The sequence below is a fragment of the Cryptotermes secundus genome, unplaced genomic scaffold (genome assembly GCF_002891405.2).
Source record: "Cryptotermes secundus unplaced genomic scaffold, Csec_1.0 scaffold1323, whole genome shotgun sequence".
NCBI lineage: Eukaryota > Metazoa > Arthropoda > Insecta > Blattodea > Kalotermitidae > Cryptotermes > Cryptotermes secundus.
Window position 1 is genome coordinate 431,143 of NW_019727122.1, and position 22,980 is coordinate 454,122.

Here is a 22,980-nt window from a genome sequence, read left to right on the forward strand (position 1 = left end):
AATATAAATAAGGAAATACAACCCAATATTTCATGAACTACACACAATTTACACAGAACAACATAACACAACCCCACCACATTTACCCCCACAACATCATAACTCAATCAATACGAAGACACACACACATCCAACATTACAACACCCGCAGCCAAAAAGGGAACACACATCACGAGACACGGTGAGTACTAAACATTATAATACAACACATAACAGATAGAAGCCGAAAGTAATAATAATAAGTACCCTTTTCACGTTGCAGATATACACGGAATATAAGAGGAACGACTCCCATAGTGGAGGAACCATGCGCGGGCTTGAATTGGGACATATAAGATGAATATCTTAAAAAGATTTTAGTGTATAAAAATTTATTATAATTGACGAATATTTTTAAATACTTTTTAAATAATTTTACAAAGACATAATGGCAAGCAATGCAATAGATTAACGTAAATGGAGCACCTGATAATGGCACTATGTTGCCGAAACGTGTTGTGAAATAACAGGTGAAACTGAGTGCACTACAAGACGGACACGGCAAAAATATCATCGACGAAAATCAGTGCAACAGGACGCTAAAATACAACATTAGATATACTTTACATAATATTATGCTGCAGCTGTTAACCCTGTTCTACTTTTCAGTTTTGTAAATGCTTCGGAATATTCTACGTTATTTTAGGTTACCTACAAAAATGAAAAACAGGACAACGTAATAGCAGGAAAGTAGGTTCCTTCAATCATATATCTTACACACCTGACAATGGCTAGTTATCTCGAAACAAGCAAAAAAAGGTAAGGACATTCCTGTAACAGATCGTGAAGGCCCATGGGGTTGTGAAATGTCGACGCTCCCACATTTTCTAGACAATGGGCTCACAGATGATAGCTCTTTACCCCCAGGAAGATCCCTCCTACACATTTCTGTTAGAGGCTCAGTCGACCGCAGGGACATAGTGCGACTGGAAGGATTACGTAAATTTTCATAGAGGGCATCCTGTTGCGTGTCAGATATATGGCAAGGTAAGGTTTTCGTCAACACAAGAAACGTGATTTTACAATCAATTAATACTAAGACTGGATTTTATTTTTTTTTCTACCGCTACAAGATTAGGTCCTCATGAAACCATCATCAGGCAGTATTACGATCGTACAACTGAAGTCATTTGAACTTTCTAACTCCGTTAGAAAGAGCTAGCAAGCTAGCTAACTAGCTCTTTCTAACGGACCCAACAGAATAGGTGTTTTCCTTCACCTGAGGACGGAAAAAGATCCAGTTTCCGAAACGTCGTGTTTTTATTAGTTATATTAAAAACCAGGACGATGGATAAAGTCCAAAAACCCATTATATCAGTGTGTTACACAACATCGTCAGAATCCTATAGTAACTACAAGCATGGTGTGTTGACAGAAACCTTACCTTGTCATAGAATGATCGGCAGGGCATGTAACACGAACGAGGGAGGAGTGAATATATGATATTGGTGGGAAAACCAGAAGGAGGTGGGTGGACAATCTTAAAACGGATCTCAGAGAGATAGGATGGGCTGGATTGGGGCCAGTGGATAGCTTTTGTGACCACGACAATGAACCATTGTGTTCCATAAAACTCTGGCAAGTTCTTGAATAGCTCCACAAGTGCCAGATTCTCAAGAAGGGCTCAGCTATATGCAGTTACTATGTCAGTTTCAAGATGCGATGAGTGGACCTCCTTAAGCAATGGATGGGTAAACTGAACTACTTGAGGAGCCACACGAGCCCCATATACCGTGTGGTGCAAAAATTACTTCTCTTAATGTTAAACAGCTGTCAGAATCTGAAGAAGGCTAAAATTTGGTAGTGCCCAAATAGCAGCACGCGACCCCCAGTTACATGTACCCCCCCCCCACTGTTCTTCCGTTCCTCAAAATACATTGCTTTCATCTTCCTTTAAAAAAGTGACCAGTTGTAAAAAAGCTTTTCGAAGATCATTTCAGGGAAGACATTTGTGTAGTAGTCATGCACATCGCCCGTCCAGTGGTACTACCTCGGGGAACATGTTCTTTTGACAGGTGGCTGAAGCTTCGAACAGCCACACTTCGGAGATGCTGCGCCTTTTGCCAGAGGAAGTAGGGGTTATGTTATCCCGACGAGATCCACAAATGCGTGATACTGCTTGGGGCTGGTTTCTGTGTTGCCTTTGTACAGTTAGCAAGATTAGGCCATCAAGAGGGCCTGTGTTCGATGTCGATCTCAGACTTTAAGGGTCACAAGTTTTGTGTTCACCTCTGTGTCCTGGTTTCGACAATGGACAGAGCAGTGTCATTTGCCGTATATAAGAGTGAATAATTCCAACATATGTTTACACACTGCCAACCCCCCGCCCTGCTATTCACATAACAACACAAATGGCAAAATGAATGCCGATCAAAGTGGCCGCGAGGTTAAGGCATGAACTGTCTTCGCCCGCTCAAACATTGGGATCGTGGGTTCAAATCCCACTTGAGGCATTGATGTCTGAGTTTATTCTGTGTTTGTGTTGTTCTCTGTGTAGGTAGCGGCCTTACGACAGGCTGATCCCCGTCCAAGGTGTCCTACAGACTGTGTAAAAGATTAAAGGTACAAAAAAGGGCCGTAGAGCCATATGAATAAATAGATGGGAAAAATATTATTATATTTCGCATTAGTAACAATGTAAACTTTCGCGGCGGTGCTATGATGATTACGGTCTTCTGGTTTGTAATGTTGACCAGTTTGAGGGTATCCCGACGTTTCGGAAGAACATATCCTATCCATCTTTACAGCTGAAGAGTAAGCCAGGCAAGAAACCAGCAGAAGTTGCCGGTATTAATTTAGAAAGGAAGTATGGATAGTAAGTCAAATATTACTTTTCGTTAATCATCCAACAGCTCTATAAGGCAGTAATAAGGAGACTACCAAAAGAATACAAAGACCGAACTCAGTACATACTGATGTCCCACCAAGGAAGGTGGGAGGGAAGGGGGAACATGACAAAGCTAGAAAATAAATCCTCTGGAAATGGCTCACATCACAGTTAAGAGCAGATTCATTTTGGAAATGCTGGCTACCATTCAGTCCAGAAAATTCAATCTTCCCAACTAATATTTAGAATGTAGAGATTAAGATACACAAAACTATAATTTTGCCCACTGTTTTGTATATGCGTGAAACTAGGACTTCAAAAGAGATGAAGTGACAGGAGGCTGGAGAAACCTGCATAATGAGGAACTCTGTATTTTGTATTCTTCAAGTATTATTAGAATAATCAAGTCAAAGAGAATGAGATAGGATGGATGGGGCACATAACATAGAAATGTATACACAGTTTTGGTTGGAAAACTTGAAGGAAAGGAACTACTTGGAAAACCTATGCATATATGTTAGGATTTTATAAAAATAGATCTTAAAGAAATATGCCAGGAATATGTGGACTGGGACTCATCCAGCTCGACAAGGACTAGTGGCAGGCTCTTGTGGACACTGCAACAGTCCTTCACGTTCCATAAAAGACTAGGAATTTCTTAGGTAGGTGAGACACTAATCAGTTTCTCAAGAAAGACTCCATTCCATGGAATTGGTTATTCACCTAAAGGAATTGCAAGATGATTGGTGTCTTGACAAGAAAATTTTGTGAAATCTGTTAAGTGCTGGAGAGGAGACAAACAGTGAGACAGGTTTCAACAAAAGAAATACTCAGAATTACTGGTTTTTTCGACTTTGTCCATCATCTGGTATTCTAAAAACTATATAACACAATGTTTCAGAAACCGAATCTGTTTCCATCTTCAGATCAGGAGGGAGATACCTACTCTGTTGGGTTCTTTACGAACATCTAACCTTAGTCACACATAAATGGTCCAGTGATTAAGGTTAGCTCTTCCTAAAGGACCAAACAGACATAGATCCAGTTTGCAAAACGCTGTGTTCTCTCATTTCTAGAATACCAGATGATGGACAAAGCCCAAAAAACCTGTAATTCTGAATGCTATACACTATCGTCAGAACCCTTTAGAACTAAAATAAATACTATTTAGAAGCAAACCTAAGTATTGGTACTATATGCACATGCAGTAATTTTGTCTGATATATGGAAAACACTGCCCACATGTGCAGGAATTTGTATCTGAACAAAGTGTTCTTGAATTACAGAATGAAGATGTTAAACAAATGGGGTTTCATTGGAGACCCAGTAGCATTTGACTGATGGGAGTGATGAGTGAAGTGGAGGACACAGAATGCTAGACTTACATAATCACGTAACTGAAAAAAGCAAGTTCACCAGTGTCCGTAAAGAAAACTTACATTCTATTACAACTTTCTTTCATACTTTACTTATTCACTTAATCACTATCCCATATATACTCTGAATAAGTCATATGCATGTCATCTCATCCGAGGATTTCAACTCTGTACCAATTCTGCAAGTGTCCATTTATGTTATAATTTATTCAGAACCCCCTCATGTCCAAATTAATGTCATCATATTTCTTTTTTTTTTTGTACTGAATAAACAGACAACATTCCAATCTGTAATTCCAAGTATAATATTTACATTAAAAAAGCAAGTAATTTCCATGAGCAAAAGTACAATTTGTAAACTTAAAAGTACTAATATTCTACTATGTTTATTCAATAATGTTAATATTACTATGGAAAACTGAAAGAATTCACAATGAAAAGTAAAAATCACAGTAAATACATAGGTTGTACTGAAAGTCATGAGCAACAATTTTTTGTAAAATAACATGCTTTATTATTGACAAACCAAATATACCACCTCAATCTACAGACCTTTCTTTATTTTTCCACATAATCGCCACTTCTTTGCATGCATTTTTCCCAGTGTTCTAGGATTTTGAAAATTCCGTTCCAGCCATCCGAAGACACTTATGCACTGCTTTCTGAATTCAGCGTGCTTATGGACGTGTGTGCATGGGTGCGAGCAGTGTTCAAAGATGGGTGAAACATTTTAAAGATGGGAACACCAGCATCGAAGATGAGCCTCGGAGTGGTCGTCCTCGAACAGCCTCAACTGAACACAACAAGGAAATAGTGGATGAGATCATCCAAGATGACAGGCGTGTGACTGTGGACACAATAGCCTGAAAACTTAGAATAGGGCACAGTGCAGTACAGGAGATGATTGAAAGCTTGGGCAATAGGAAAGTTTGCGCTCATTGGGTCCCGCGGTTATTGACCAAAGACCACAAAGGTCACACTGGAAGCAACTGCAAAGATGGGGTGGTAAGTTCTTCCACACCCCTCCTATAGGCCTGATCTGGCACCCTCCGACTACCATCTTTCCGGATTTGTGAAGGATCAGATGCATGAACAACGTTTTGAGACAAGGGAGGCAATTCAGAAAGCAGTGCGTCAGTGTCTACGGATGGCTGGAACGGAATTTTACAGAAGGGGAATTTTCAAACTCCCAGAACGCTGGGAGAAATGTGTACAAAGAAGTGGCGATTATGTGGAAAAATAAAGAAAGGTCTGTAGACTGAGGTGGTGTATTTGGTTTGTCAATAATAAAGCATGTTATTTCACAAAAAATTGTTGCTCATGGCTTTCAGTATGACCCTCGTATTTCTAAAAGAAAATTCTCATGATCCAAAAGTAGGAAATGCAAAAAACAGAACAAAGTTTATTATAAATAAAATATCATATGAATGTAAATTAATGTGTCTGCTGAAATATGCTCTTACAAGAATGCAATAACACATAGAGAAAGAGAAACAAGTGCTGCTCACCTGCACCAGCACTTAGCAATGGAAGATCACTGTTTAAACTGGTACTTATAGTTTGTGAAGCACGTATTAATTATAATGACATAAAGCCACTGAAAAGGACCTTCAAATGTAAGATTTGAGGATCTATCAGCGGTGGCTACGAACAGTTCTATCTTCTGGGATATAATGCTGTGTATTCCATTGAAAGTCAGGTGATGTTTCGGAGGAACATGTTGTCTCCATCTTATGGGTCAAGTAATAAGCCAAACAATAAACCAGCATGAAGCAGGTGGCAAACAGACCTTTCTGCATTGGTTGACTTTCAGCAGACTACACTGCATTATATTCCAAAGACAAAGCCTTCAGCATCTTCAAAAATTAAATTTAAATCAGGTCTACAGGACACAATCAAACAGACATTATTAAGAGGCCAATATGTTCCTATTTTACACAGCACGATTCTCTGTATCACACCATGCAAGATATAAAAAGTTGGATTTCAGGTTCTCACAGCACATCACTCATTTCCACTTCTTATTTCACCGTCTCACATTCAACTTGTGTTCAGATCTTAAATTCATTCAGTATATTCATTGATGGAAGAGCATTAGGTTTCAACAGCAATATTCGAACCACCTGATGATGACCATATTGGTCAAAACACGTAGTGCACCAGTGTTGTGAAAAACGTAAAGTTGGTGCTGTTTAACTAATTAAGCACTACACCTGAAGACGTATGGGGAAGTGGGTGTACAGACCCATGTTTCCTTGATCTCGCCACTAGTTTGAGGTGAGTGGTCAGCTTCTCGCCCTGGCCACTTACCCCCAGAGAAACAGACCCTGGTACCCATTGGATAGGAGGCTGGAGAGGCCCTAGAGCCAGTTTGGATGACATGGGGAAGGGAAAATTTTTGAGCCTACCTGGTCTCGAACTCCGACCCCTTGGTTGTCTAGCCCACAATGAGTCACTATATCAACTGTGCTATCCCAGCTCTAGATGTGAAAAACACTTTAAAGTTCAAAGTGAATTTTTAGATTTTAACACAAGCTGCATGTGAGATGGAGAAACAAGCACTAAAAATTGGTTACAAAGAGTTATATCTTTTGCGATATAAGATGACGTAGTCCACTAAAAGTCAACTGACGTTTTGGAGGAACATATTGCAACAATATATGCTACCATGCAGGCCTGAAAGTGTCAAAAACTGAAGTCTGAGGGGATCATGAGGACCCAGCTATGTTGCAAGTGGTGTAGGCAGCAGTATTATGAGTAAAAACATACAATCCAATAGATATATTGCATTAAAAAACAACATCTGAAATTGCAATGAACACAAATGAATAATGCTTGTGACATACAAAATTCAAAACTTCTGTTCACATGTCAAAATATATGTAAAAACAGACACATCTGTTATATAAACTTTCAACATTTTGAGCTGTTTACATACAATTCATACAGTTTGCATGCATGTAACCACAAATATTGCTTAATATATATAAAAAACATGTGACAAAAGACTTAAGGAAAACAAAATTATATCCTACAATGTAAATTATGTTTAATGAAATTATAAAACAACAGGCATCATAACTAACTGTAAACTGAACATTTTCCCAACTCCTATGCTATGTAGGCAGTCTATATATAGAATGCCACTGATAAAAAACTTATAAGAAAATATCATGATTTTAAAATTTAGTAGAAGGTATTATGTCCAAACAGTGTCTGCCACAGAGCAGTTAAAGAAAGATGTATCATAGTTCTAGATGTTGGAGTTTGATTTTGTAATTCATTATTCAGTAATTCTAAATATGAACATATTTACTATTCAGTCTATAAATTATGATTATTAAACACTGGCTCTTAAGTCATTTGTTTATATGCTACTTTGTTCCTTGTTATCAACTGTGTAATTAAAATACAGTGCATTCATTCAATTAAATGGCTGAGCAACTACAAGATATGAACATGAGACTGGAAGTTCTCATGATGGTGACTAAGAAGACTGTCTTCTGAGATGTGATGCCACAAAGTTGAGTAAATACCTATCAGACTATCTAACTTACTTCATGGAGCTGAGCCCTTCTTCAGAAGCTGCCAATTGTTCAGCTACTCAAGAACTTCCTAGCATTTTATGGAACACAAGGGTTCATTATTGTGTTCACAAAAGCCCTCTGCTGGTCCCTGTCCTGAGCCAGATCACCATCCCATTCTATATCTCTATGATCCATTTTAATATTGTCCACCCACCTACGCCTAGGTCTCCCAGTGGTCTCTTTCCTTCTGGCTTTCCCACCAGTATCCTATATGCATTCTTCTTCTCCCTCATTCATGGTACATGCCCTGCACACCTCATCTTCCTTGACTTGATCACTCTAATTATGTTTGATGAGGAGTACAAGTTATGAAGCTCATCATTATGCAGTTTTCTCCCAATCTCCCACAACTCCATCCCTGTTCAATTCAAATACACTTGTTAGCATCCTGTTCCCCAACACTCTCAGTCTATGTTCCTACCATAATGTCAGAGACAAAGTTTCACATCCATACAGAACTACAAGCTAAATTATAGTTCTGTATATTCTAATTTTTATGGTTTTAGACAGCAAAGAAGAAGACAAAAGGCTCTTGTCTAAATGGTAACAAATGGTATCCAAATTCAATCTCCTCTTAATTTCCTCCTGAATTAGGTTTTTATTTACTATCATTCCCAAATATCTGCAATGTTCAACATTTTCAAAACATCTGTTAGCTATATTCATGTCATGATTTTGCCCCACATTCTGGTGACGAGACAGCAACATATACTCATTTTCTAGGTTTACTTTAGAATCTATTAGACTACATGGCATAACATCCGAGATGACAGTAATCTGTACATGACATGATGTAAACAAACATGGTTCTTAACTAGTGAGTAAATGCATGTGTTTTTCTGATTTGTAGGTATTGTAAGGAAAAACACATTCCTTACAGCGTCATTTCAAGAGCTGTTACCAACATCTTGAATTTTCTCTTAAGTTCAAAAATTAAAACAGAATTTCATGTACAAGTATGTACAATGAACATTTTGTAATGTTATGGCAAATGATAATTTCCTTGGCTACACACTTTTTCATTTTATTAAAATTCGCAATTCTAGGTTGTAGGTTTCTTTTTACATATTTTTTACACTGTCTCCAGTTATGGTCTACTGACCTTTGTGGCAAGACTGAAGGAATCCATTTCTAAGATAGATCCATACACAAGATCCCAATTATGCTTACTTGTAATGATGGGGCAGTGGCGATTATTGCGAATCCACTTCCCAATTTCACACAAAGTTTTGGCTTTGTCATAAGTGACGAATACAGAAAAATTTAAGTGGATCTGGTCAGTCTTGAAACCACGATTTTTAAGCCACAAGTCAAGCATCCAACAGTGTACGCACCTTAATGAGCTAAGGTAAGTGCACAAAATTTTGCCATTGGCAGCCATGACATTTGTGGTTAGTGAGGTTGTTGTAAAAAGTGTGTATGTTCACACAACAGACATTTGCTGAATTATCATAACATGGATCAAATTTTCTGTTTGTAAATTATCCAGCAATAATTTCTTGATCACTGAAATTATTAACGTGCGTTATACAGAGTCATCAAAATTACTGTCAGAGTTTCCGTGGCCTATAATTTTCAAACCGGACATTAATTTAGAATCATATTTTATATCACTGAAAAGCTTGTACTTTCTTGTGTTGTAATTAATTTTAATGTAACTGATATGGTTGTTTAATTTTTGATTACATATGTGAATCAAGAATGAGCATACAATTTTGCCATCTTCTCCTACATGGAGAAGTTTAAATCACTGTAACTGCTTTCGGCTTCATTCACAATTCTGTGACACTTAATTTGCTGCCAGGAGTAGAAATGTATACTGCAAATGGAGCCAAGGTGACTTGGAAGACGGCTGGGAAAAGCATACTCCATAATGTACTTGCACTACTTGTTAACTCCCAGTGACGCAGTAGTGACCTTACAGAAGGTTTTAAATGCAATGAAAGATGAACTTGGAAGACAAAAAATATTTGTTGTGTATTGAAAACACAAGTTGTTGGGAAGCGTAACAACCAAAATTCATGACACCAGAGTGATGAATAAAGAATATAGAAAATCAAAGGAACAAAATTATTTAATGGAAAGGAATGAAGTACAGCACGAGTAAATTAAATTTATGCGTCTGATTGATCAATATGTTAGTCACAGCACTGATCCAAGAACTGTGAAATGATTAGGTAGAGGAAATCATTATTTCTTATGTTACGCACTATGATTTGTACTGTCAAACGGGGATGGGAGGAAATCTCGTATATTAAAAGCAAGAATATAAGAAAGTTGTGGGAAATGGGACAACTCTCCTGATTCACAATCTACTGAGAAGTAACTAGTACAAGAAACAAAAAAATATTCCTCTGCAATTCTAACAATTTAAGCAAATATGTGTGATAGAAAGTCACAGCACATCTTCTAGACTTGGTATCATAGATTATATTAGCAAGGATAATAAATGAAAGGTGTAACAACAAAGATTTAGAAAAACAATGTTTTTCCATACACATGCAAAAATATTTCTTTGGTAATTTATGTGAACCAGAGAGAAGAGGAAGCCACAGTATTAGAAGCAGTAGCAATATTTGGTTGCTTGCTTTCTAATGCCACATGTTGACAATTGTCATTTATGCCCTTTTTTACCTCACCTGGTTGGCATATTTTGTAACTGATTTTCTATTCACAGAAGCAATAATTGTTAAACTTATTTGAACTGTGTACCACAAAAACCAAGTGTTAGGTGGACACAGATTTATGTATCGAACAAAACACACCTCAATAAACTAAACTTTACTTCACACACAGGAAGGGCAGAATACATGATATATCTCACAGTATAGTACACTAGTGATGGAAATGCTGCAGATGTATTTAAACAGAGGAGAAACATCCATGAATATGGGCATTCACATATCGACACACTGGTACACTCATCTTGTTAAAAATGACTGTTAAGTATGTTTTCCAGTCATCAAGACTTCTGGTTATACATATACTGCATTTTCATAAGTTCCACTGAAGTTGACCATGTAAACAACAAAAACAAAAAAAAAAAAGTAAAGCTATCCATGTAACAGGCTGTGAAGGCCCATAGGGTTTTGAGATGTTGAGGGTCCCACATTATCTAGATAATTGACTCAAAGATGGTGGCCTTACGCGCCAGCCACGCTTTACTCCCCAGGAAAATTATTTAATTAATTCCTGGTACTCATTTCTGTTAGAGGATGAGTAAACCCCAGGGCCATAGTGCAGCTGGAAGGATTAGGTCAATTGAAAAAATCCAATGACCTCATCGGGACTTGAACCCACGACCTTTTGGCTTGTAGCATAGCCCCTCAACCAACTATGCTACCGCGTGCCCCCAACAAAAACAAGTTCTTCCAAAAATATCTGTTACATTTATGCAGACTGAAATGCAAATTTTACAGACACATAAAAAGAAGCCATTTGCAAAACTGAGGTATTTCTTTCTGTATTTGATACAGAGTCAACAAATCAAAAGACATGTCTTTTATCTAGGACACAGACCTTCCATCCATTCCATCGATAGTGCTGGAGAAGTTACAATACAGTACTGTAAAATCAAAATAGAGTTCACATTTATGAGAAGACCTTAAGGATCATGATGACTGAGACCTGTAACACTATATATGGAAACTAAGAGAGAATTTTACGTAAAGAATCACATACATATCAGCATGCATCTAAAGCATAACCCAATAATATTATGAAAAGTTAAACAGTTTCATCTAGTTTAACTGTTCATCATATTATTAGTGTGACGGACCAGAATGGAACAAAAGAAAAACCCAATAAATATTTATAAGAGGAAAGAATGTTCTCAATAGAATCATAAGATATAAATTGACACATTTTATACACCATTCACTTTTCCATAAATTATTATCATCATTGCTAGGCAATGGTTCAGTGACAAAAGTTCCCGCAAATACGAACAGACGTGGATGTCCACTGATAGCCAATGGCTCGCCAATCACATTTCGTAGCAACAGATAAACATAGAATAACATAAGAACTTTATTCGGTTCCCCCTGAAGTTATAAAAGAGTTAGTTTAGAGTACAGTTGTAAGGTAGTCATAGTTCAGTTGTAAGGGAGTTGTAATTCAGCTGTAAGAGAGTTCAGTGTTCAGCTGTGGAGTGTTAACCTGTGGACAATGAAAGCTGAAGAAGTGACTGACTTGTAAATCGGAACCAGGTCAGTCACACAGAAGAGAAGACACTCACAGTCCAGTAAGGAATGGAGCGAGTCTGAGACAGTCATTAATTGTGAGCTGTCATAATCAATTGTAATTAAAAGTGACTGCAAGGAAGCTCCAGTAAATTCAATCACCCAATCCAGAACCCATTACTACTTGTAATGGAACCCCAGACACGTGACAATATGTCCAATTAAAATACAATTTACATAAAACCATAACTCCTTTTTGAGTTTATGTAAATACATATGTGGCCATGGATTTTAGCTCATTATTTTGAATTTCCTTGGCTGAAAGGGTCCGTTAAATGTACACCGTATACTTTCAGTCTTGTTTCATATGCAACTGAGATTTAATAGCAGGGTAAATTCCAGTAATTTATTTTGCTAATAGCATGTGTGGAACATGATTAGCAAATAATAAAAAACAGGGAAGTGTATTTACAATAAACATTGAGTCGCAGTAACACCACAGCAAAATTTCATGGTTACCGCTCTAAAAAGGATCAATGATGCACATCTGGATTTCAAATCATTAGGTATCATGTTTCCATTGGGGAAAAAAAAAATTACTTTTGTGATACACTGGTAACTTAGTGCTGCTCTGTTAACCAGCCTTTGAAGTTTCTGGAGACACTACACTCCTTCAAGATTTTTATTGTTGCATCAAATGCATTTTAAGCAAGAATACAAATCATGACACCCCCACCCCCCAACTTCGATTTATACTATTTAAACTATGATCCACTTGTATTTATTTCTGTTATTAACAAGGGCCTCAATTTAATCTTTTACATTAATCTCTATTCATATTAATATATCTGACAGTCATGTAAAGTACATCAAGTGATATCAAAACAAAATGAAGAAGCAGTAATCCCTTACTAATCATGAATTTCAAGAATCTGTGATTTTCTGTCTGTATCCAGGTTTTGATTTTATGATCCCAACTTGTAATTTGTGCATACACAGGAAAAAGGGTTTATATTTGTGGGGGACAGGGCTGTAGCAAATATAACACCAGTTTTATAGCTTCCACGTAACCATTACAGCACACACTTTTGTGATACTTAATTAGCAAACTTCCCTTCCTCAGGGGAAAACAAACTCAGATTATGAGATTACTGCGTGACCCGCGTACGCATGTCTATGTGGCCCATCTATTCAACATTTGAGCCACGTGACCGATCTTCACAAAATGTGGCAGAAACATTATGCCACTGGTGGCTACCAAGATGTCACTAAATTTTCATTTCTTACCACCAGCCATAGGAATGTAACAGGCATGCAAACTTCTGAACTGAGAACCATAGTAGCAACATTTAATTTAGGATCCTGAAGATGTACAATAATAGAAAACAAAACAAAAACTCCGTGGCTTGAGTCCACAAGTGAATTATACCAAGTGTGCGACCGCCGTTTTGGTCACATTTGGAAGACCTAAGAAGATTAAGAAATTCTTCAGTGACGAGGAGGGCAATTAGGATGCGGAGAAAAAACAGAAGTTGACTGCTTCCAGTCTGACCAATCATTTTGTGGAAATCAATCAATTTAAGTATGAAGCTTAGCCTTACCTTTAAACAAGGTCTGGATGAACAAATGCAGCACTTAGAAGCAGGGGTTGCAGGATTACAACAGGGAATAAGACAACCACCCATCTAATGCTTGGGGGAGGGGGGGCAGAGAAACCACCAGTGCCTAAGTCACTTCCATCACTTAAAACCTGCAACCTGCAACCAACCTCTGCTTTGCATAAATCATATCCTTTCACCCACTGGGGATTACTGAAACATGTCATGATGACTTGAAAGATCATATGTCACTGTCACCTATCTCGCAGTAAATAATAAAGCTAACAATTTCAATATCAATTAATATGTTACCAAATGCTTTTTCAGCTGGTATGGAAACGGGCAAAGAACTGATGCACAATGGCAAACCTGTCTAGACTCAAAAGTTGCACACATTCCAGTGCATTATACTCGCATGTTTCAGTCTTGAGGCTAAAACAGAACATACACATACTGGGAACTGTTTCTAGGAGGAGGAGGAAGGGGAGGGGAGGAGGAGAAGGAAAAAGAGGAGCAGCAGCAGCTGTCACATGAACAGACATTAGTTTGGAATATGTCATACATACGAGTACTTTTAGTTTTTAGATCAAGTGAAGTTTTATGAATGATGGCAGAGGCCGAACAAAGTTCACCTAACCTCATATTTCCTATAAGGTGTTGGGCTTGACAATCCAGTGACTTTCTGGAACATAACTCCTGAAAATGGTGAGCAACTGCCATACAACACTTAGTTCTCAGGAAGGTACACAGATTAATAACTGACAACCAATGAGGAAGACATAACAAAATTCTTCCTTCTGATAAATGTTAATAATTTTCAATAACATTTTACCAGCCTAGCAATTACATCCTATTCCACACCAAATCCAAAATTCTCTCTGAATATAAATCAGCAGTTTGTTAACATAAATAAAGAGTACAGTGTTATATAAAACTAAACTGTCAGCTGTGCCTCTTCTTATCATGGTCAACAGATGGCAGTAATAATGGTGAGATCTGAGGTTCTCACAGAACTGAGCATCAAGATTATGGCTTTTCTGGATGAGTTGTCATGTAGTCTGGAAGATGGGAAGAGTCAAAAGTGTCCTCTGGAATACTTGTACTCACCAGTCAAACTATGCAAAGTCCCATCCCACAAGACCACTCTCTTCAGTAATACATATGTTCCTTTTGCAACATTTACTTTTATAAACAGTAGTTTCTTGATAAAATGATCCATGGGATCTGTAATGTATATAAAACTAAAGTGTTTAATCTTATGTTCCTTCAGGCTCAATTCAAGGCAGTAATACATCGAACACTAGAGACAGAAAAGTCTGATCTTGAACCAAATTCTTATGATGGTACCAATTTCCTTAATTACTAATATTTTAAACAAACAATAATCATTACCTAATGTTAATGATATTGAAGTATCCAAGGTAAATGGCATAACCAAAAAGTTTCATAACTTTTGTTAGCAAACTTGAAAAAGTGTGATCAGTAACACTAACTTGCAAAAAGAAGATTTTGAATATATGCTATTATAGGACAAACAAGCAGCAGGAGTTGATTAGACTAGTAAAACCCATTTGGATTTTACAATTTTTCTAACTGGAACCTTAAAGATTTGGTCAATTCACATGATGCATAAAAGGAATCAACCTATAAAATTATCATATGAACATGTAGATAAAAAAACTGAGAAATACAGGGAGGATTTTTACTTTGTTGACTGGTTCCATGGCTCTGTGCTTACAGCAACCTGTACAATGCCAGCTGTGAGCCATATGAATTTTGCTGACGAATCACATGCCTGACAGCTTGTAATGTTGGGAATGAAGCAGTTACAAATCACAGATCACAGGAGTTGCTGAAAATGCTATTCCTCTGTATGTAGACATCTTTTACAACTGTTTAATTAAAAAACAGAGATATAACAATCTTTCTTCTACTTGTAGCACACCACGCACCTACTTCTATTGGATGGAGTGGGACTTCATGGGTTAGATGCAGATTCTGTGAAATCCAGATTATTTTGCGTATTTATGTATCCCTGCAAGTGAAACCATGCTTAATCAGAAAACAACATCAACTGCAGATCGATCTCATCTTCAACAACAGACTGTAGAAACCAAATGCAAAAATGAACCCTGCTAGTTGTATTTTGTACACGCAAAGCATGCGTGGACTACTGTTGTTTTATAGGGTCCAAGCTTCTGCAATTGTATTGCTATTCTTGCACTAGACATTGACACTCCAGTCTCTTGAGCTAGACATTTCAGTAATTTTCTAGGTGTATGTTCAAGTCTGGCCCCTGTGCCATCTAACTTCTCCTCAGTAAGCACTCAGCATTTATGTTTTTGCTCCTTGTCTGTTAAGAGTCCTGTTGTTCTAAGTTTATTTGTCAAATTGTAAATTGTTTGTCTGCTGCAAACTCAATCACAAAATTTACATCGAAAATTTCACTGACACATTCTAGCAGATCCGTATTTCACATAGGTGTCATACAGAAAGACACGTTGCTCTGAAGTATACTGCACCACTACTACCCTGCTCACTAACCATAACTGAGAACAAATAGCTAATGGAGCTGATAACTGTAGTCTACTACTGACAAATCATAAACAAACTCCCACGCATGAAGTGCACTGCTCGCTGTGAAACATAATGCTGTCAAGCAGTCCACAAGTTAATTACTTCCCTTCATTCCAACGTTATTGGCCCCCAGGCATGCTGATTCATTGGCAAAATCTGCATGTGCCTTGTGGCAAGCAGCACACCAGTTGCCGTGAACCAGTCAACAAATTTAAAAAACTCTAAGTACTAGGTAATACAGTGAACCCACCATTTAAGGTTTCTATGGGGAGGGGTGAATTTTAATACTAAACTGAGGAAAATCCTAAAAGGAAATAATTTAACACTGAGATTACTGACTTTGAGTAATTTACATTGAACACTAAGCGAATGAAAACCTTAAACTGAGGAACATTAATTGTGGGTTCCACTCTAAATAAATGTTTGGATACTAACAGCTATTACCAATATATGAATTCACACCCATAATTTTCATTGTAATGTATGTTCAAATAGATATGGAGTTATCACAGAGTTTGTTTATTATTTTCATAAAAGATGATGTTTAAAAGAAACAAGGCTCATAATTGGGAAAAAATTATTGCTCTACTTTACTCATACATTCACATTTTTGGTAGTGCATATAAGTCAAATTCTGAATTGATCCAAACTTTCTATGTAACTTTGGTACAATAGGCCAGAAGTGCCCGCAGTACAAGGGACTTAGTCCCACCCCACTAGCAATAAAACAAAATTAGCAACTTTAACAAACTAAGACTATGATGGTGGGTTTCTGGATTGTGATATCATATAGTTTTGTGGTTGGATACCGACATTTTAGAGAAATACCTCAAAGATGGAGGCAGCAAATCTCTCTGAAACATCCATATCTGCTCACAAAAACTATATTGTGTCACAATCCTAACAGTCACCTCTGTGAAAACCCTCACATTTATATATATGAAGACTTCTGGATTGTCCTGAAATCAAAATACTGGAAAGGCACAAGAAGTCAGAATACATCAGGAAATCATCCTAGGCCACTGATCTAAATTCTCACTTCTGAAAAAGTCTACATGAACCTGACAAACTTTACCACACTAACAAAAAATGCAGAAACTTAGGCATGTTATTTAGCTTGGACAACAACAATCAAAGGAAACTGCTATGGCACAGTGCTCTCATCACATCAAGCTTTTGTTACATGAATAGAGTCACTCATTTCTTACATTTCCTATGTCTCCCGTTCGACTCGGAAATCATAGTCATACTGAAAAAGATGAAAAGAAACAATTAGTATTTCAACAATATTTCTCAACATTCATTAGCAAATATTTTTAAGATTTCTTATAATGTCAAATTTGGATACACAATTTCATTACATTTAAATGGAGACTTCTCATATAGTTAAATATTTACACACAATGAAATAAAAGGAAGATGTAATTGCTTACTTCTTTGTTGAGTTCATGTTTCGTCTTAGATTTAATTACAGGAATCTGATGCTGTAATACAAAAAATTTAAAATATTACTTCTGGCTGTCTACAAGACATAACTGAAATACAATATGCTTGCTCATTACGACATCAACAAAGGAAACGTATCATACACTTACTGTATGTCGATGGGAAAGATTTTGTAAAGATGGATTCAAAATAAATGGCACTCCATCAAGACCTAAAATGAAATTATACAATTATGCAAGTCTGAGACATTTAAAACTGCACCTGAATAATAATAATAATAATAATAATAATAACAACAACAATAACAACAACAACAATAATAATTGTAATGAATGAATCAACAGAGGTAATCACTGAAATGAATGATTACTTTCACAATAGCAGAAATTTGTAAGAAGGAAAATGATAGATAAGAAGTTAAGTTATTTTCATTCTGATAATTAAAATTATGTACTTTTCAAATGGTTTCTTTCAGATTTTCTGGCTAAAACAGTGAATTCATTTATTGTCTCTCCCATGCATTCCATATATCTTGCCCGCAACCTCCTCCCTGATTGGTCACGATAATAATACTTGGTGATGAAGTTCCTAATTATGCCACTTCCTCCAGTTACTTCCTTCCAAATATTCTGCTAAGAACCCCGTTCTCAAATAATCTACATTAAATTTGGGGTTCTCACAGTAGTGACTATGAAGAGTAACATTTTCTATAGGTACATATCGTCTCCATTTTCAGGGCTGAAGAGTAAGCCAACCAAGAGGCTAGCAGTAGGCACAATATTGTATTTCATACTGGCTGCATGCACACAACAAAAAACAACAATGCTCTACACAAGCAGGTTAATGGGCCTACAACAAAAGAGACACATGTGCGCCACTGCAGATTATGTTAAAAGATGCCACAAGGAGACTGAAACTGTTTTTACTATATTTACTAGGGTGACCTATTTTAATTTGAATTGTAAAATTGAGATAAGCAGTGCAGTGAACAGTTTAGTATAACGAGGACACCTGATGATGGCCGTATATGGCTGATACATGTTGTGAATGAAGATTAAAGTGACTGTAACAATTTTGTGTTGCATTTTGGAGGAAATATATATTGATGAAATGACAAAACCGTCAATGAACTTCTACCACATGAAAATGATGTTACAATGCAGAAGACTGTGGCCTTCAACTTATCTATAACTATGTTCTCTCTCTTAATATGAGACACAAAGTTTCGGATCCATAGATGGCAAATGAAAGACTGTGTTTCTATAATTTTGCATTTACATGTGTACACAGTTGACAAAAGATTCTGAAATGATTGGTAATAAGTGTTCTCCAAATTTAAGCGGCCCTTAATTTCTCTGTGCACGTAATTTTGACTTGTTACTCTCATTCCCAAACATCTGACCTTCATCATTCATCATTTCCAAACGGCTTATTAGCTACCTGTATATTATAATTCTGTCCAGAATACAGATGCTGTGACATGAATATACACATCTTTATCTCTGCATGTGCTTTGAGATGAAGCTTCCTGCCATCACCTACCCCATTTTCCTCACTTTGAAAAAAAAAATAAATGTAGGCTTATGCTATAACCTTGCTGTGTGTGTGTGTGTGTGTCTGTCTCTATGTGTATCCTCTCTAACAATTTTTGAATGCCTGACCCATTCATCATGAAACTTGGAATGCACACTGTGGCATGTAGAGCTGTTTCTAGGCAACAGCTCGGCAAACACATTCCCGTGGTAATGGATATGCATGCAACAATAGAGGTACTGTTGAAAAAGGTGTTTCCTATGGTGGTATATGCCTAGGGGTCATAAGGAAGACAAGTAAAAACAGTGTATTAATAAAATCAGTTTCATTAATCCCAATTTTGTCTGATATTTTCAGTTTTTAGTTCATCATTTCTTAATAAAGTCACAGCACCTAATGAGAAAAAAGAAATAAATTACATTGGAAGAACTGAATACTAAAATCTTAGCATTATTTTTCACCAACTTACCTTTTTTTTATATTCTGTTATTAATTATGTTACTTGCTTAAACAAATACGAATAAAAATATTTAATCACTAAAATATATCATAAAATATCAAACTGTATTCCATAAAATATAAAAGCATTCATACCTACATATTTTTCTTTTAATTCATGAACAGTTGAAACTGTATATAGAATTGCCACAACTGCTAATACACAACTCATAATTAAATAAACAATAAACAACTGTGGCAACTGAATCAGTTCTGTATGGGAATCTGTGAGGAAATGAGGCAGCTGGAGAGGACTTGAGCGTGTGAAGCTGACAAAACCTCACTGTTAGAAGCCATTACAAGGGAATGGTTGGGGAAGACACAGCATGCTGGAAAAGACTTACCATGTTCTGTGGTGATTTGTAAAGTGTGGAGATTATGAATGGCGCTGTAATTATGTGTAGTCCCTAGTTGTGTGTAAAAGTGATCAATAAATCTAATATCCATTCCAAAATCCCACCTATAGTCACTCATACATGTCACAAAATAATGCCACCTGAGGCCAGCCCAATAGTATACTTCATAAATTCCTGCATCAGTAATACCAACACTGTGACCTCTCAAACTGTTGAGGTAATAACCTTCATGTAAACTGAATAAATTAACTGATCATCATGTCACTTGGTATTTACGTCATGCCACCTCAAGCCATCTCAACAGTGTACTCTATAAATCCCTCTCAAGAGTAATACCAACAGTGAAGCCTCTCAAACTGTATTTATTCATTGACTTCATTATGCATACACGCTGAAGTTAGTTTCTGTCTGCTGTATCAAAAAGTAAAATAGAACTTCCTAGAACTTCTTGTCTTTGTGGTAAACATCATGAAATTTGTTGCCCAAATGTACATTAAAGTTACAAAGGGACATCCTGACCAATACTTCTTTTTACATGTTTCCATTATTAAGTAATACCTATGTTATGTGAGATTTCAGATTCCTACAGGGTGAACATGAAGAGTATTGGCTTCTGAAATGTGACAAGGTGTAGTCTGATAGAAGTTTACTGAAGTTTTAGAAGAATGTACTGCTTTCATTTTCAGGGTAACAGAGTAAGCTAAGCAGCAGTAGAGTGGGGGAAAGTGATATGGATAAAGGCTGCACAGGAAGGCCAAGGCATAAAAATAAAGGGAAAGAGTAAGAATATTGGGGCCCTCATACAGCACATCTGTCATCCCAAGGGAGAGACAGGTGAAATGGGAGAATGCAGGACAGCCCTAGTGCAAGAGAGAGGACAGAACAAGGCACTGTCCAGCACTTACGGCAAAGTATGACACACGAGGAGCAGGAGGAGCGACCCAATGTGTGTGGGAGCATGAATAAGACTAATGGGGGCTGATGGCAGGACTTGGGTGGATGATGAAAAGGCTGGAGGTCCTACCAGTTGGACTGCTGCCCTGAAAAGGTCAGTTTAAACAGGCCTGATAGGGGAACCCCATCATGAGTATGCATATTGTGACGTGTATACCCACTGTTAGGCAAGCGGTCAGTATACATATTCCCATGATGCATACGCCCTTAACAGAAGGACATCCATTGCTAGGTAACAAACCAATAAACATGCATTCTTGACAACAGAAGATGGTGCTTTCCGTGAAGGTCCGTGCTGAGGAGTTGTAAGAAGGCAGTGAGAAGACAGGGTGGAGTATGGAACAGTAGTTGGAAGAACTGGTTGAGTTCTGGAGATGGTAGTTGAAGGTGACTGAAGAGAAATGGCAAGGAAGGAATTAGGTTACTTAGAATACTTCATGTGTGATTTGAAGTGGCAGTGAGACAGTGATAAATCCGTTGGCAGAATATGGCTAGTGAAGACTGAGAATCATAGTGCATGTGTAACGGTGAATTATAACGTGTGTAAATCAGTGATAGCATCGTAATTGCCGGTAGTTCTGGTGCGTGAATATAAAAGGTGCTAATACATCCAATCATCCAATCCAGATCCCGCCTTCTAAGTCACACAACCACCCCTACACGTGACAATGAGTTCAGCTTACTCTGCAACAGTGAAAATGGGGGCAGTGCTGTTTCCCTTAACTGTTGGTAAACTTCTATCTGACTACATGGTGTCACATCACAGAAGAGAGTCTTCTTAACATTTATTTTAGATTTTACATTCAGGTGTCACTGAAAACACTTTTGATACAACCTTGTCTTACTCTCAGACTGCAAGCTTTCTGAATTGGACCATGTTAACAGGACTTGTTTTAATTATGCACAAAGTTTAGCAGAATCTTTATGAATGACCCAGCATATATGATGAGCTGTCATTAAATACGAGAACTACAAGAAATAGATGGATGAGTCCAGTGCTAAGTGTTTTTTGTATTAGATTATGTACTCACACACATTTTTGTTTTATGTTTGAAGAACTACTCTTACTGGGGGAATGTGGTAGCATGGTTGGTTGAGGCACTATGCTGCAGGATGGAAGGTCACGGGTTTGATTCTCAATGAGGTCACTGGATTTTTCAATTGACCTAATCCTTCCAGCCGCACTAAGTCCCTGGGGTTGACGCAGCCTCTAACAGAAATGAGTACCAGGATTTTTCCTGCAGTGTAAAGAGCTGCTGGTCGGCATGTGAGGCTGACAACATCACCGTCATCTGTGAGCCAACTGTCTAGAAAATGTGGGAGCCTCACAACCCTATGGACCCCCAAAGCCTATTGCAGGAATAGCTTTATCTTTTATTTTCGTAACTACTCTTACTACGATCACACAATAACACCTTACCACTATATGCTGCTATTGTGGCATATGTTCCATGAGTGCTTGCACCAGGAGGTTTGGGAGCTGGTCGTGACGGTTGGAGCGAGACTAACTGTTCATATTCATGTGGAGACTCTCCTCCTGCCTCACCATTTATTGGGGCCTTGTTGACAACTGCAGCAGCTGAGTAAGGTTGTGGACTATTAAAATGAGGGAGATAGGTCGGAGCCGGACTCAAGCTGAAAAAATTCGAAGCAAATTGCTGAATGCAGGTTTTTGTAGCCGGTTCTGAATCTTTTGAGACTTATGATGCATTACACATTTAAGGTTGTTCTGTGTTTCAGNAGACTAATATTCAAATTTAATGAAACACAAGAATCATAATGAAATTTATATTTATGAGAATATGGATCCACATCAGGAATGCAATTCAATACAAGTAGCACAATTCCATGAATATTTGCCTGATGATGACCCAGCTGGGTCAAACATGTAAAAACCTTACATAATAAACGAATATTAATGTAGTAATATCCCTTTCTTTATTATGAATTTGTTATGTTGACGGTTGTATAATAATACTACATATCATTTCTCGCTGTGTGCCACAAA

At 37.4% G+C, this 22,980-nt stretch overlaps 1 protein-coding gene across 8 annotated transcripts in view; it reads right to left on the reverse strand.

Annotated features, from left to right (window-relative positions):
* Positions 1-11,114: 11,114 nt before the first annotated feature.
* Positions 11,115-22,980, reverse strand: part of LOC111864542 (multivesicular body subunit 12A) — a 39,712-nt gene continuing 27,846 nt past the window's right edge. For 7 of the 8 annotated variants that reach the window (XM_023851855.2, XM_023851853.2, XM_023851856.2 and 4 more), the window contains 4 exons: positions 22,393-22,607; positions 17,781-17,842; positions 17,619-17,669; positions 11,115-17,434 (listed from right to left, as the gene is read on the reverse strand). In XM_023851855.2, the coding sequence (XP_023707623.1) occupies positions 17,399-17,434; positions 17,619-17,669; positions 17,781-17,842; positions 22,393-22,607 (364 nt within the window). In that variant the 3' untranslated portion in view covers positions 11,115-17,398. The remainder of the gene's footprint in view (positions 17,435-17,618; positions 17,670-17,780; positions 17,843-22,392; positions 22,608-22,980) is intronic. The other variant, XM_033751475.1, reaches the window with a different exon arrangement.